Consider the following 15,853-nt stretch of genomic DNA (forward strand, 5'->3'; position numbering starts at 1 on the left):
AACCCCTCTGGGCAGCCTGTGCCACTGCTCCGTCACCTGAACAGTGAAATAGTTTTTTCTTATATTTAAGTGGAACTTTTTGTGTTCCAGCTCCATCCCATTACCCCTTGTCCTGTTGCTAGATACAATAGAAAAAAGGGATGTCCCAACCTCCTGACACCCATCGTTTAGATATTTATAAATAACTATTAATGCTGTACTGCTGTAAAACCCAAAGTGTAAATAAATGGAGCCAGGAACTACCCTACACAGGTGCCATCTGCCTCTTCTGTGCTACCATAACCTGTAAAACATGATTTGTAATGGCATTCAGTTGGATAACAGTCATCATGGCCTTGGCTAGCTGAGCTGCTAGAGGAAGGCCACAGCCATCTACCTAATTCCCCACTACATCTTTCAGGGGCAATAAGCACAGTGGTTCGCAGATGAATGAGAAAATTACATGTTAAAAGACGTAATTACAAAGTGAGGAAAGAAATCTCTGTTCACATTGAGTTTTGGGGCAGCAGCAGATTGAAGCGAGCTTGTAATAACTCATGCTCTCGTAGTGCCTGGTGGGCATCTCATACAATTTATTTGTCAGATTTGCTTGCTGTGTGCAAAACACTTCACTGTGTTTACACCACAGTTAGAGGTTAGAAGAGTCTGTCAATGCGCCTTGATTTGAGTTTGCCACACTCCTTTCTACCAAACATAACTTCACTTAAAGGCTTTAGGATGTCAAAAGTGACCAATAACAGCCCACAAAACGTCTTTCTTCGCAACACAAGCAGGTGCATCTGAACTGCAATGGCTCTGCACAAACATGCTCTGCAGCCACCTGAAAAGGTCAGAAACAGCAGCATGTATTGTGATGGCTGGAAGTAAATGGGAGCTTGTAACACACCCCTTTGTATTTATTTATTTACTGCTCAGTTTGTTTCACTCAATGCTACTATTTAGTATTGGATCTCATTAACATTTATAAATATCTAAATGGTGGGTATCAGGAGGTTGGGGCATCCCTTTTTTCTGTTGTATCTAGCAACAGGACAAGGGGTAATGGGATGAAGTGGAACATAAAAAGTTCATTTAAATCTAAGAAAAAACTATTTCACTGTTGAGGTGAGGAAGCCCTGGCACAGGCCCTATGATTCTATGAAAATAACCTCCTGGTTATTCAGTAAGTCTGTGCAAAAAGGAAGCTCTGGCAAATACTCTGTGGGTCTGTAATACTTTGGAAATCAAAACTGGCTGAAGAGCTTTGTTTTAGAAACCACTTAATTTGTTCCATATTCAAAACAGATACAACACCTAGTAGAGAAATCTAACCAGGCAACTCACAATGTATACGCTCAAGTCGTGACCTACAAGACCCCTCTGTTTTTCTTGTTGGCTTTTCCCGTTTGTTTTGCAGACCTGGAGGCTGGTCTGAACTGATAAGTGATTTGCTCATGTTAACTAATGTCTGCCCATCTCATTATCTTTCAGGCAGTTTGTGAACTATGACAGCTTTTCCCACACTCACGTAGGAACCATAGGAAGAACCTACTTTCCACAATTTGTTCAGACCTCTGCTATGATTCCTTCTTCCCCATATGGTTTTATTTACCACATTTACCTGCTGGAGAGCAGCTCTCTGGGGAGGGACCTGGGAGTTCTGGTGGACAGCAAACTAATTATGAGCCAGCAATGTGCCCTCGTGGCCAAGAAGGCCAATGGCATCCTGGGGTGCATTAAGAGTGTGTCCAGAAGGTCGAGGGAGGTTCTGCTTCCCCTCTACTCTGCCCTGGTGAGGCCTCATCTGGAGTCCTGTATCCAGTTCTGGGCTCCTCACTTCAACAGGGACGAGGAAGTGCTGGAGAGAATCCAGCACAGGGCCACCAAGATGATCAGGGGACTGGAACATCTTCCTTATAAGGAAAGGTTGTGGCAACTGGGGCTGTTTAAGTAAGAGAAGACTGAGGGGGAACCTCATCAACACTTCTAGGTACCTAAAGGTCAATGTCAGAAGGAGAGGGTGGAACTTTTTCCTGTAGTGTACAGTGACAGGACAAGGGATAATGGACAAAAGCTAGAACACAAAAAGTTCCAGTTAAACACATGGAAAAATATTTCTTGTGAGGGTGAGGGAGCCCTGGCACAGGCTGTCCAGGGAGGACGTGGAGTCTCCTTCTCTGGAGATTTTCAAATCCACCTGGACATGTTCCTGTGTGACCTGATTGAGGAGAATCTGCTTTAGCAGGAAGTTGGACTGGATGATGTCTAGAGGTCCCATTCTGTGATTCTATTACATGTTTTCTTCCACTAGATGATGCCAGACCCAAAAAGCATAAACACCCTTGGCTGCATGGAAGCAAACACCTAGCTAAAGCAAGAGTGCAGGAGACAGGCAGGTCTTACCTGTGCAGTGAAGAAAGCTGGAGTCAGGGATCCCGAAGGAAGCGCGGGGCTGTTGAGGGCAATGGAACCAATGTCAGTGCTGGAGAGAACCATAGGTGGGGCGGAGATTTCCAAGCCTTTGGGCTTTTTAGCCTTTGGGGGAAGAGATGGAGATTTTGCCTTGGAGCCTGAGGAGAGGTTCAGAGGCTCAAGGGAATCTGAGTCATGGCAACTGGACTCAAGGAAGAGGCTCCTGTGTTCTGCAGGGAGAGGTGAAGTGGGAGACAGAGATGGCGACCTGGAGGAAGACGACGATGGAGATGAAATGCTGGCACTGTTGGGGAGCATTAAGGAAGATATTTTAGCAGATACTGATGAGCTGAGAAAAGCAGAGGCAGCTGCTGTTTCGGAAGTGGAAGGCAACGACACCATGGGCCTCATAACTTGTTTGTCTGTTTTGTTTGTCACAAATCTTATAACGGTCCGCACTTCTTCGACTGGTGTGCTTCCTTCCGACTTCTCCTCCAGTTTTTCTGTTTTGATTGGCTTGTAAGGGTCTGGCTGGTTCTGCAGGGAGTTGATGGTGAAAGAGGAGTACAGGCCAGAGTGGATATATTCATTACGGCTTGTGCTTTTCAGTGCTGACAAGCTGTGCTTGTGCTGATCCCTGCTCTCGGGAGGCATCTTACAGTCGCTGTCCTGCAGCAAAAGGCTCTCTCTGCTGATTTCCACAGCATGTGGATCCATTTTTAAAATCTCAGGAAATGAGACAAACTTGTACACAAATTTTTGTCCAATCACTTTCTTGATGATGTTCTGCAAATACAAGAGCAGATGCTAGAAAGATCAGCATTTCAGAGGCAATGAGCACAGCAAACCTAAGTGGGTTCCCAAGGGTAGGAGGGCACCGTTCCCTCCTCAAGCTAAGCAAGTCACTTCAGTGGAGCTCCTAACGCATCTCATCCTTGGCTCATTCCCATACCTCTGCTCAGCCACAGAGACCACTCCTTGTTCCTGCTCCTCTGAGTGCCTAGATCACCATTACTAGGTGATGAAGACCAGCTGGTGCGCTGTTTTCCTCCTGCTTCCTCTCAGGTAGACTGGGAATGTTTTTCTTCCCAGTAAAAACAATCCTTCTGCCTTGCAGACTCAAGCTATGCCACCATTTCCATTTCACAATGAAGGCCAACTCCTTCACTTACGCCTCCCAAAACTGACACCAACTACCCAGAGTATGAAATGCTCACAGAATGTCTGCAAGGTACAAAACCACCTCAACCTCCCTGCTCCAGTTGTTTACTCTCTCTTCCTAACAGCATGCAGAAGGACTGACCCAGGCTGATCATGACAACTGTCCTTGTCAACAGGTATGAACTATGTCCATGTCAAATGCAATCACTCACATGGGTTGGAAAGTACTTGTCTCCTGCTGTGTCCCTCGTGCTATCTCCAGGTTTGCACTAGGCTCAAGGTGCAGGCAGAAGGTTTTCATCAGTCAAAATTGACTACAGAAATCAATTATTGAAAAAAACCCCAAACCTCTCGAAGGTTTGTTGAACTATTTCTCTTTTTCTTCACAGTTGACATAATAAAAGTGTCCCTTTTATGGAAAGCACTGATTCACTTCAAAATTGAAACTGAAATCTTTCACAATGGTCCTGTTCCCAGCCCTGGCACTCCTCCTGCAAACCCAGGTATGTTTCCTGCTCTGACACACGTGTGGGGCTCCTGCAGGAGTGGGGTGAGAGCCCCCGCACAGGCACTCTGTGGCACCATGGGCTGGCCTGGCCTAGGAAAAGGACTGGAACGTTTACCACCCTGAGCCAAGTGCTGTGGAGAACAAGAAGCAGTATTTCCTGACATTTCCATAGTGGCTTCTCTCCTTTTGAGAGTTTCTCTTTAAGTCACCTCTGAAAAACCCTTTCCAAGGAGCTTCTCTTTAGTGCAGAAAGTCTGCAGCACCTCCAGCTGATACTCTGCAAAAAGACATTTGCTTTGCTGTATATATGGAAATCTAAATATTTACACTATTCATAGAAATCTGCTTTTCATTATACCACAGAGTCTGGGATCAGCAGAAGAAATATTTGTTAAATTGACTGAAAAACAAAAAAAAAAAAAAGAAAGAAAATGGAACACAAATATACCTGTGTATATCTGGACAGTGCCTAGTGCTGGGGGTTTGCAGTGCCCATCCTACACCTGGTTTTTTTTGACACAACTCATTTTAAGAAAGAAAACTCTGCACTTTGAAGAGGTATTGGATCCTCTTCTGTCTTTCAGCTGAGCTACCGCACTCTGTAATTCACCTGTCTGGACACCCAGGCATTTCATTCAGGCACCTTCCTGAATACAAAATGAATCCTACAAAGAGCCCTGAGATGTAGCTTTTCTTCACAGGTCAGGAGCCACGGCACAAATGGAGAAAGTTGTTTCCCAAGTTGATAACAGGGATGTGTAGCAAGGAAGAGAATGAAATTCAGCGAGCTCTGACTAAAAGCACAAAATTGCTCTTTTCCATGCTGAACCGTGCAGCATTTCTACCCACCTGGCACATCCTGCAACGCCTCTTTTTGCCCTCTAAAAGTTCAGGACGTGGAGGTAGCCCACAGGATCTCAGTCTGCATGAGGTTTAATTCCCGTCACTTTGGGCTTGGCCACGACTTTTTCTTTTTGGTCCATTACATGGACACACTGTTTCTGTACTCTCAATGTTACATTCTTCTCCAAAAAGGCAAAACCTCCAAGCTAGTCACACAGGAAAAGAAACACCCCAACTGGATTTTGGTTTCTATCCTTAATATATGTATTTTAATTTGAAACGATACGTCCCCTCTGCTGCTGGCAGCTTTGAGTTACTGTTTTCATCAAGCACTGGCAACTGAGATCTTACTTGGAAAATGTGACGTCCCCCCGCCCCAGCAGAAAAAGATTAAACATATTGAAGAGTAGCCCTTTTACAGTGGTGCTTGAAATAGGGGAACATTCCTATAAAAGGCAACAAAACTGTCTGGTGAGTTTATATTCCCCTGTTAACAGGGGGGTTGGACTAGATGATCTCTCGAGGTCCCTTCCAACCCTTAAGATTCTGTGATTATGAAATATAGTTGTATTTTAAGAAGTTCTCTCAGCGTGGCTCCTCCAACTCCCTAAGCCTGCAGCAAAGGCCTACTTAACGATGGCTGGAGATGAAAAGGATTCAAGGGCAGATCCCTGGAGCACTTTGAAGGCTTCTCTTAAATGGGCAGCCTGAGGAAATCTCCCTCAGCGTGTAAGAGAAAAGAAGGACATAAATGAATTGAGTGCCTCTGAAACACTTCTCCAATTTTTTTAAACAAATAATTGAAGGTAAAAAGCTGCTTATTTTTTGCCACCACTTCAGTGATCTGTCAGAACTGCTCTTAGCTGTGAATGATGGTTCAAGACACAGATGACAGTGACAGGCATCATGACAAACAGGGGTTTCTCCAATCTCAGTTTGAAAAGGCAAAGGCTTCCTTATATTAAGGACAACATTTGCAAGGAGACTAGAGACCACTTGCTTGGTAGCAGGACAGTGAAGTACATGTGCACATTTAGCCCTTTTTTCTGTTGTTTGAAATTCCTAGGTACATCCCCTTGTGACCAAGCTTGCCATGATTGCTAGTGTCTGCTGGCCAGGGCTGCAGGGAGCTCTGGGGCTGTGCTGCCAGGGAAGGCAACTTCTGGGCCAGGTAGCTGCTGGGGAGGAGAACTGGGCAACCAGGCCAGGAGCAGGGGCTCCAGTTCAACAGTTTAAAAAAGTCTTATCGAAAGACAACACTCTGACATTTAAAAAGAGGGCAGGGAGCTGGGAATGCCCCTCTTCTGTTGGCTTCTTGATTGTTCCTTATTTCAACACTTTACACTTCCCCTCCTCCTTCCTCACTCTATAAAACTATAAACCAGTGACTGTAGCAAACATGACCACCTCATCTCACGCTGCTTTGAAAGCTGCTGACAGGAGCTGGGTATGGCACTGCCTGCCATCTGCTCTGGCACAGCAGCTGTGTCAGGCAGCTCAGGCTTACGCACATCACTTTAGACACGTGCTTCATGAGCACCTCCAAAGCCAGCCTTACCCAAGTGCTGGGAATCACCTGCTGCAGAGACAGGTCTCTCCCCCTGTCCTTCTCCACAGAGCAGTCGGCTGAGCCTGGTGCCAAAGGCTGGGTGGCTTGGTTTCCCCTGCAGCTTAAACCAGCCTAGAATGTGTCTGGGGGGTTCTGTGTCAATTACACGTATGCACTACTACTTCTGGAAGCCTTCCCAAAATACACAGGAGCTGTTTGCCCATCTCAACGGCACACAAGCTCTCGTTTTCTTTCTCTCCATTTTCCTTCCGAGTTTTCCTGTGCATTGTTGCAACTCACACTTCATTTCTTCTGTCACATGTGTTTCACTTTCATCTGCTCCGACTCTTAATCCCTGTTTGAGCCACTTGGAGCTAAGGTGTAAGCATACTACCAGCGTGACATAAGGATTTTAGTGGCTTGGCTCAAACCTGTTAGCTAGCAAGTCTGCTGCCTGCAGCAGCCACTCAGAGGACTGAGTTGGGAAATAGGACCCAGCCCCTAGTTGAACTTCAGACTGACAAGGCACCTCAGAGGCAAGAAGACCACAGTGGAAATTTTTTCTTCCTCCCAGGAAGCGACCTATAATCAGGGTGCCTGATCTCAACATTTGTGGCAGAAATAGGACAAACTTGTCTGTGGATAGTAAACATTCCTGCTTGGAAAGGAAGGACTAAAGCTGTAACTGCTGCACTTAACTCCCATTTGGATGTGTTGCAAGCTCCATGTCTCCAAGAGTACCAAGGGATGCAACATGTGTAGGGACACTTAGGCTATTAATTCCTCACACGACAATATGGGGAGGGAGCCAGGCTGCCTCTAGCTGTTGGGAATCCTGCTCAGAGTGAGGACTGCTCACACTCCAGTATCTGAAGTATGTAAACTGACAAGAGGTACCTGTGGCTGCATGGTTTGAGCAAAAAAATGAGGCGCATGTTTACATCAGCATGTGCAGGCAGGCAAGGTCGGTTAACATCACACTTGATGCCCTTATGCTTCTTATCCTGTGTGCACAGAAGCTAGATTTTGTGACATTTTGGATGGAGGCACAGGAGCTACTAGATCGTGTGCCTGTACTGACCTGTGGAAGCACAAGGCTCTCATTTGATGGTTTTCAGTCTTTCCTCACTCAGCTCCACTTGGAAGGCAAAAGCTGTTCCTCTGGCTGGGACCTTTAGCTGCTCTCTCTGCAGCCTTCACTGGGTGTCCCTCTCGCATTAAACACCAACTATTTGTCACTCCTTTTGGTGGGGGACAGTTCCTGAGTTTTCTCCTCTACCCATCCCCTCAGTGAGTATGAAATTCTTCACTCCCATCTTTCCATAAGGACAGCACTCAATAATCACTTTCATGCCACTTCAGACGAGCACCTTCTTGACCTCCACACCGCTCTTGCAAGAAGCTCCTTCCAATTCTCCAGAAAGCTCTTTTCCAATGCTCTTTCAAGTATTTCCTTAGAACACCTCTTACCTGTGCCACTACGAAACGTACAGCTGGTATTGTAGCACCATGACACAGCTATTGTTTCATTGCAATATTCCATTTCCCCTGAGGAAACTCAAGAGAAGACCTTCCCAAAAGTCAAACAGTAGTTTCTGTTACCACTTTATACCCTGTAAGCAGAGCAAGCAGGAGAAGAACCCTATTCCTAAAACAATCTTTCCATGCTGCCATTCACACTTGGGCACTAAACCCAGGAACCAGTAACCAGGCTACTGGATCAGACCTGTTATGGGAGGGGAGAGAAAGCCACAGGCACCTCTGAATCCTGAGAGCACCTGAGAAGCTCTGTCCCCTGCACCACAACAAGCACAATGAAGCCAGTGTTATTTATATGCTACACATCATGCTGCCAACCCATCGAAACAAGCAGGCAGCCACCAACTGAAACGAAAATGATTTATTCAGTCTTTAGCAGAGATTGAATAGGACTCACTGAGTAAAGCCTGGGGCCACATACTGTTCAGAGAGGATGCAAAAACACTGAATAGCTGCTCATCGCAACCGCATGTGACTGTGTAATTAAAGATGCAGCATAACTCATGCAAACATTAAGGTTACCCAGGGAACTGTGATTCTTGCATTTCCCAACTTCTGAGGGCTCAACTCCCACAACTGGTACATCCTATTAATATTGGTATCTGTATGTTATTTCCTGGATTTGGCCTCCTTCCCTCAAAAAACCCCCAAACCTCATGGGGAAAACTCACAGCCTTTCCTCTCATGGTGTCATCCTGAAATATTAATGAGGATCTTTAGCAGTCCTGAAACCTCTAGAGGCCTCCAAAAGCTATCTGTCATTACAGCTATCGGAAAAACAAAGTAACTGGGCAACTTCACTGAAAAGAAACCTACTAGTTCTAATTATGAAGGTATTTCAGTTCTACACATCAAGATAAAGCGCTCTGCGTGGGAACAGATGTGAAGGGTTTCCTTGCCTGAAAGCATTACAAGAGATTTCTGACTGGCAGAAGAGTGTGACATGATGGACATGCTGCTGAAGCTGTAGGTAGGGAGAGCGCAGGATGCCTTTCCTCAGTGCTATCTGTCATCTGTTCTGCTGCTCTGTTGAGGCAGCAGGAGAAATACGTTAAACAAAAAACAGGGAGGGCAATTTGGGTAACAAATGAAACAAAAAATGGGAAGTCTTATTATCTACAAACCTTTAGCAACCAGAATCACAGTAGCAAATTACAATCAAGGCTTGCTACACTCTACATTTCCTGGGGTGTTTTCAATGTGAATTTAACATAAATCTAGCCATCAGCCTCAAGAGCAAGCCATGCTTGCTGTCAAAGCCAGGCTAAGGAACTTGTCCTAATTGTCATATATTTCTCCAGTACTGGGATTAATTTACTTTTAAGTTCAGATGAATCAGATGATGAATTTTAACAAGCCAGTGCTCCCCTCAAGCAAAATGGCAGAGCTCATAAACCTCCATTTATCCAGTGATCAGTTTTTGTTTCTCCACGGTGAATAATTTCAAAGCCAAGCCGCAAAGCAGTAGCTCAGTTACTGTCAGGGGCACGCAGCAGCAGGAGAGGGCAGCCCAGAAAAGGAAGGCCCAGCTCATGTGCCACCATTGTTTCTAAAAAAAAAATCACTGCCCTTTGCCTCAAACTCACAAGTTGCCAGATCATTTGGGTTGGAAGTAGACAAGTCCCTGTTGATAATCCCACAACCCAAACTGGGTCCTGTCCGGAGTTCTGCCTCTTGCCCTTTGGGCTGCCACTCCCCAGACTGCAGCAAAGTGGTTATCCCGTTTGCTCTGTGAGCATCCCATCTGCCTCAGCACATCCAGCTGCCAATGGCAAGGGAGGGGAGAAGGATGTCAAGAAGACTCCTTAAGGCTACCTCAGAGCCTAGACAGTTCTTGGCTTATCCCACAAATTGCTCAATGGTCGAGGTGAGAGGAGTGCTAAAATCTTAAAGGCTCTTTCCCCTCACTAGCCCTTCCCTTTTTGTTCTGCTGAAGGGAAAGAAGAATGCCAAGGAGCCTTCCCTTTTCCCTCTTTGACTTCTCCTCGTTCAGTGCTACACGGTATAGTCTGAACTGAAGGCAGAGATGTTTAGAACTGAACCCACTGCTGAGCACTCCCTGACAGCCTAGTCGGATTCACTATCTGCTATGTTATGCCAGTATCTCTCACATTTCAAAACCTGCAGCAAGCTCCCCTGTCCCTCTGCACTCTCCTCATCACCTGCCTTTCTCCACTGCCTGGGAACCAACATGACACACCACACCCCCACGGGCACTGGGAAGCTCCCATTGTTTTCTGTTAAAGGAGTTATTCCTTCAATTCAATTAGCAATAGCCCTGGTTTTGGTTTGGGGTTCAAACCCTGATCACAATACATGTGGAATAAAGAGCTTTTCTTCTCTCCCTCTAGGATCTACAACCTCCACTGGGCTGCAGAACTCCTAGGAAAAAAATGGCCAAAATCCTTCTGCCATGTCTAGATTAAAATTTGCAGACAGAAGAGGGCACACGACTGGAGGAAGCAGCTGTAAGAACAGCAAGCAGTCACCTCAGCCAGAGCCCCTGTGAGGAAACTGTACAACCATTCCTCTGGCAGATGCTGCGTGAGCAGAAACCAAACAGATGACAAAGGTGTGTGCGTGCTGGGGGGGCAACTGAAAACAGCACAAAAAAAAAGGTTAAAGGATAAAAGAAGAGAGGGAGTCTCAAGTAAGATCCATTGTCTTCCACTGATTTGGAGAGATCAGAGCGATCTCCCCCGACAAGTGCTACAAATATCTCGTCTCTTGTTTTTACAGGATGTCTGTTCAGTCGCCGTGTATTTGGTCAGTCGCTGTGTATTTGGGCTCTGCCTGGGTACGCTGCTCACTCACCAGCACATGCTCTGTCTCCATTGATCCCAGCCAAGTTTATAATCAGAGGGGCTGGAGTCATTGAACAAAGTGAGCTTCCCAATGCTGAGCAGAAGCCTTTTTAGCACATAGTGAAGGGGAATTCATCGCATCAACCGCTTGGAACAGCCGCTGCACTGTTGTCTCTGAACCCTTTTGTGCTTTCTCAGCCAGGCCACCTTTGAAACACGTTCAGTGGAAAAATCTGACTTCTAGTGGACAAAATGCTAAAATCATTTCATTGCACAAGTTACAGCTCTAAATCTGAAACTAAAAATTCTTCCAGGAGAGGAAGAGTCTTTCCAAATTCCAGGGTGAGTAATGAAAAGTCTGATCACCAAATTGTGCACAGTTAATTTGCAGACAGCATGCTTTTTGATTGCTTGTTAGCCTGGATGCACCACTGTGCCCTTCAAGAATTAGTGTGCTACAAATAATACACAACAACAGTACTCTGAGCTCAGTTCAGCAACGATATCTAGTTTCCTCTGCCTCGTGCAGGCAGCAAACGTGCCATAACTGTGCTGAACGCTGGTGTTACTTGCTGTATAATCTCATCTCACCACCTTTCCTGAAAATCAAGATGAGAACAGACCACTAAGCATGACCATGACATTTTTCTGTAACAGTCCTTCTTTTTAAGCTTCAAGAATATAGGAAATAGTAAAATCTATTAAATTAGGCTAGATAGATTATGTAAATAAAACAAAACATTTAGGGGTAACTAATCCTGAGAAGATTTTACATTAATTAGTAAAACCAATATAATGTTCATCCAAAAAAGGATGGAGAAATTGAGAGAGGTGAATATGTAACATATTTTATCACCTCCACATTTGTGTTCTTTTTTCCTTTGAGTATCTTGACGCATCTGACAGATTCCCTTCAAATATTGTTTTAGAAATCTAATGCATATCCTGGTTCCTCCCTGTTCTCATTTTTGTTTTCTCTGTTGCCACCTTGCTTTGTGATTAAGAATAAGGCCAAGGACTAAATGCCAAAGTCAAGGATAGTTTCAGGAGACTGACAATGACTTTATGAACTCTCACTATAACGCAGAAATTTCATTTTAGCTACCTGTAACTTCTACTGACCTGTTCTAGATTGTGGGCATGCTCACGACGACTGAACAGCAGAAGCAAGGTGAGTGATTTAAATAGCTCCAGATTATTATCTTCAATTTGCTACTGTTTTAGGCCTCAGTTTTAAATAAAGAGGTTGCAAGTGGAGCTCTCAACAGCCAACAGCCCCACACGACATGTATGCCTACACTATCTGCCTGTAACCAGGCAAACAACCACAGCCTGCCAGTTACAATGTTGCTGCCTAAACTGTGCTGACTCCTTGGGTTTTGGTAGTTCTATCAAACTTCAACAGACATATTTCACTTGAGATACCCAGAAGATAAGTGTGAGTAAATTTAACATTCTACAGCAAACGCGGTCTTTACCTGAGATGAGCTCAGCATGAGACTGCTGCCTTGGCAAATGAACACAAACACTATCCCTGCTTTGACATCCACCATCTGACCAACTGCTTTTCTCTGTTTGCTACTCTTACTCTGCACTTTCACTCACGTTTCACATCATATTAGTGCTCTCTGTCATATATACTTCTGGTAATTAAATGACTGCAACAATATAATCTGGACTGCTCTTGAAGCTAATACAAATTTTGTCCTACAGTGGCATAGCAGAAAATCCCCCAAACTCTTAAAACCACTGAGCATTAACAAAGGAATGGTTACAGTGAGATCCTGCTGAGGTAATAGCGCACAGATGTAACTGTAAAAGTGTTTTAGTGCTGTATCTCCATCTAACAAATCAGGACTCAGTACAACCATAGAAAGCTTGGGCAAGACTGGCTGAAGTACAAGCCAAAAGGCTCTGTGCTCCAAAAGGTGTGTCCCACGAAAACCGTGAAAACTCAATCCCGCCCTCTATGCTGTGGAGTTGCCTGTTCATCTTTGGTTTGTTCTGACACTGGCGATATCTGCTGGTAAAGCTGTCACTCTGCCTGCTGCATCACAGCGATCACTGCTTTCAACCACCTCCCTGCACTCCACAAGATCCTATGCAGGCTGTAATAATCAAACAGTTCTCCGTTATCAACAGTTATTTTATTGTGGTCAAAAGCTACAGAAAATGTTGGGTAGCCAAATGAATAAACACATGAAAGCATCAGTAAGTGGAAACCTGGGTCAAAACCTCCCCTCCTCAGGAAATGGGACATGGACTGTTTTCCAGTGCATCTTTTATCTGCCACCTTACCTCCACTGTGACTGCCTTCAATACTGTTGTCTGTAGTAAAAACTAGTTAGAGGAATTTGTTAATAGCTTCCACATAGAGGTGAAATATTAAACGGTAGTGTTTCTATTTTCGTAGTCTGCATGAGAATAACAAAATTTACCTTGTCATAATAGTATCTGAGCGCTCGGCTCAGCTTGTCATAATTCATATTAGTTTTGTTTTTTCTGAGTCCCCACAGCTTAGCCACTTCTTCTGCCTTGAGTAGCTTGAATTCGCCATCATTAGACGTCCAGCAAATCAGGTGCTCATGTTTCTGGTCTAGCAGCAACTGCAAAAGGAACTGCCACAGAGTGATTGCACTCTCCATACCTACAAGGGACAAAGGAGAGCAACAGTGTGAAAAAAACCATTTGGGAGCAGGTGTTCCACCAAATGCTCACTTCAGTAATAAAGCTCTGTGTTAAGAGTCCTCCTACACAACTGAGCAAAGGAAGCTACTACATAGTTTACAGCCAAATATCTACACAACCTACAGGTCTTGCACTCCTGTGTCAGTATTTTTTCCACTGCTATTTTCTGAAGGCACACACAACATAGAGTAAGTATTCTGAAAAGCACTGCCTGCATAGTTCACATGGTACAGGATCAATTCCAGTTACTGTCTTCAATGTAACCGTCCTTCAAAGGAATATATGGGATGGGGAGGAAACGACTTGATGTAACTATCCACTCAAATGAGCCCCAAAAATGCTGTTCACTGTTATAAGATGCATACTGAACTTGTTTGGATATGTGACTATGATAGAGGGAAAGGCAAGACCAGAGCAGTTGCCTTTGGTTAGACGACCAGAAACCACACTCTTTCCCTCTCCCACCACACTCACCTCCCTTTCCCTGTCACATGGTCCTTGTCTATTTTGTTTCTTCCAGAGTCTGAATCGTCTCTTGCTGCTTCTGTTTGCCAATTGAAATAGCTGCAAAGATATTATCTATTTTTCAGAAATGCTGAAAGTTCAGTACACTTGAGCACAGTAAAGTGATGTTTACCCTGAACCTTTCTCTAACAGGGACCTTTCCTTTCATTATCATATGTATGACTGAGCACTAGGAATATTTTTAACAGTGTTGGAGCCTCACTTCAAAGGTTGTTTTTTTCTCTGGTAAGGTTGTTTGATTTTTTTTTTTTCTCTGTTAACTGCTTGTGCTGCTGAGCCCTCCCCTAAAATAAATCTCTTTTTTTTAGGCACTGCAGTAGAAGGATGAACTGTATTCCACTCAGCACAGGCATACCCCCAACTTAAAGCTTGGGAGCGCTAACACCGAAGACAATTTATTATTTTAATGAAGACGTAGCTAAAACCAGATCTTTTAAACCATAATCTGAGATTTCCCTCCACTACTATGGTCCAGCCTTAGTATGTCAACTCTATGTACCAAACTATTTTTTCTTGGCGTCTCCTGGTAATTAATGTGGGCGTGTTTTGCCTAACCAATGCAGACACCGCTGCGACAGAGTTAAGTGACTGGGGTGAATTACGACGCGACTGCTCTTTGTACCTCTAAGAACGGGTATTTTTGCCTTTACCTAAGCAAGCCGGCGGCCGGCCGGCGGCTGCGGGCCGGGCGAGGCGTCCCCGGGCGCGCTGGCCAGCAGAGGGCACGCGGCCCCTGCCCGCCCGCCGCAGGCCTCCGCAGGCCCATGGGCCTCCGCCTCGCCACGCACCCCCCGCTACAGGCCGCCACGGAACGTGGGCAAGAGTTGTACAGCAAAACAGATCGTGGGCCTCTGTTTTGGTCCCAACAATTTCTAAGTAGAGTGGCCGAACAAGGGCTGGCAGAATTAATGATGGTTTTCTTCGCCCTGCCTCACTGCTCCGAGAATCCCATCTGAAGGCCATGGACAAGATGAGCTCTCTCTCCCTGACACCTTCCCGGGCTGTCGGGCACCCTACCCTTGCGGCAGAACTGCCTACATGGACGACTTGGCAGTTTGAAAGGTTTGTGTTTGCTTCGTTGCATTTTTTATCACTTTACACAAATCCTTTTCCCCATAGGGTAAGGCAAGAAAAAGAATGTATAGCTAGAATTAAATAAACCTGAAAATTGCATACTAGCTTTACAGTCAAGTTCCTTTAAGCTACACCATCTGTGCAAGTACAGACATCTTTAACAGATCACGTATCTATAACATCAGAACTAATAAGGTATCTCTATTTGTCTGGCATCACCTATATACGTACTCGTAGTATTTATAAATGTTGCAGCTCACTTCACTAAACCTATGCAAGTATATACAGCCATATTACTTTAACACAATCTTAGTTCCTGTACATCACATATTATACAGTGATGCTCTGCATACCTTCAGCTTGTTATCATACAACTCTTCCAAACAAAAAAAAAGCCCCTACAAACAGAACTTTATTTGCTCTGAAATATTGCAAGTAACTTATCAATAGTTTTCTTTAAAATTGTATTAAAATGCGTACAGCTGTTCCACGCTACAAAGACCTGTCAGCACAACTTCAGCAGAGGAAATTAAAGATGGAAGAGAGTTATAGAAGCACCTATACAAACTTCACCAACACTACCTGAAACTGTACAATAGCTCAGAGATGCAATTCTCTCATCCAGGTCTTAAATCTTTCTCTGGGCCATCTGCAATCATCTCTCTTCAGAGAACTGAGCCTAAGGCAAAGTACATTTCTCTGCAGTCTCCTCCATCTCCAGTCACCTCTGCCCAAGAACAGTCAAAGCTAATGTTGCAGTATATGAGCCTG

The 15,853-nt window shown here is 44.8% G+C and overlaps 1 protein-coding gene across 2 annotated transcripts in view; it reads right to left on the minus strand.

The window, feature by feature from the left end:
- The window catches only part of ELK3 (ETS transcription factor ELK3), a 39,828-nt gene that overhangs the window by 9,167 nt on the left and 14,808 nt on the right, over window positions 1-15,853 (minus strand). Inside the window, exons 2-3 of one of the 2 annotated variants that reach the window (XM_062015239.1) lie at window positions 13,234-13,442; window positions 2,383-3,177 (exon numbers count right to left, since the gene is read on the minus strand). In XM_062015239.1, coding sequence (XP_061871223.1) covers window positions 2,383-3,177; window positions 13,234-13,440 — 1,002 coding nt within the window. In that variant the 5' untranslated portion in view covers window positions 13,441-13,442. The remainder of the gene's footprint in view (window positions 1-2,382; window positions 3,178-13,233; window positions 13,443-15,853) is intronic. The other variant, XM_062015248.1, reaches the window with a different exon arrangement.

This window comes from Colius striatus, chromosome 1 (assembly GCF_028858725.1).
Source record: "Colius striatus isolate bColStr4 chromosome 1, bColStr4.1.hap1, whole genome shotgun sequence".
In the NCBI taxonomy this organism is placed as follows: Eukaryota; Metazoa; Chordata; class Aves; order Coliiformes; family Coliidae; genus Colius; species Colius striatus.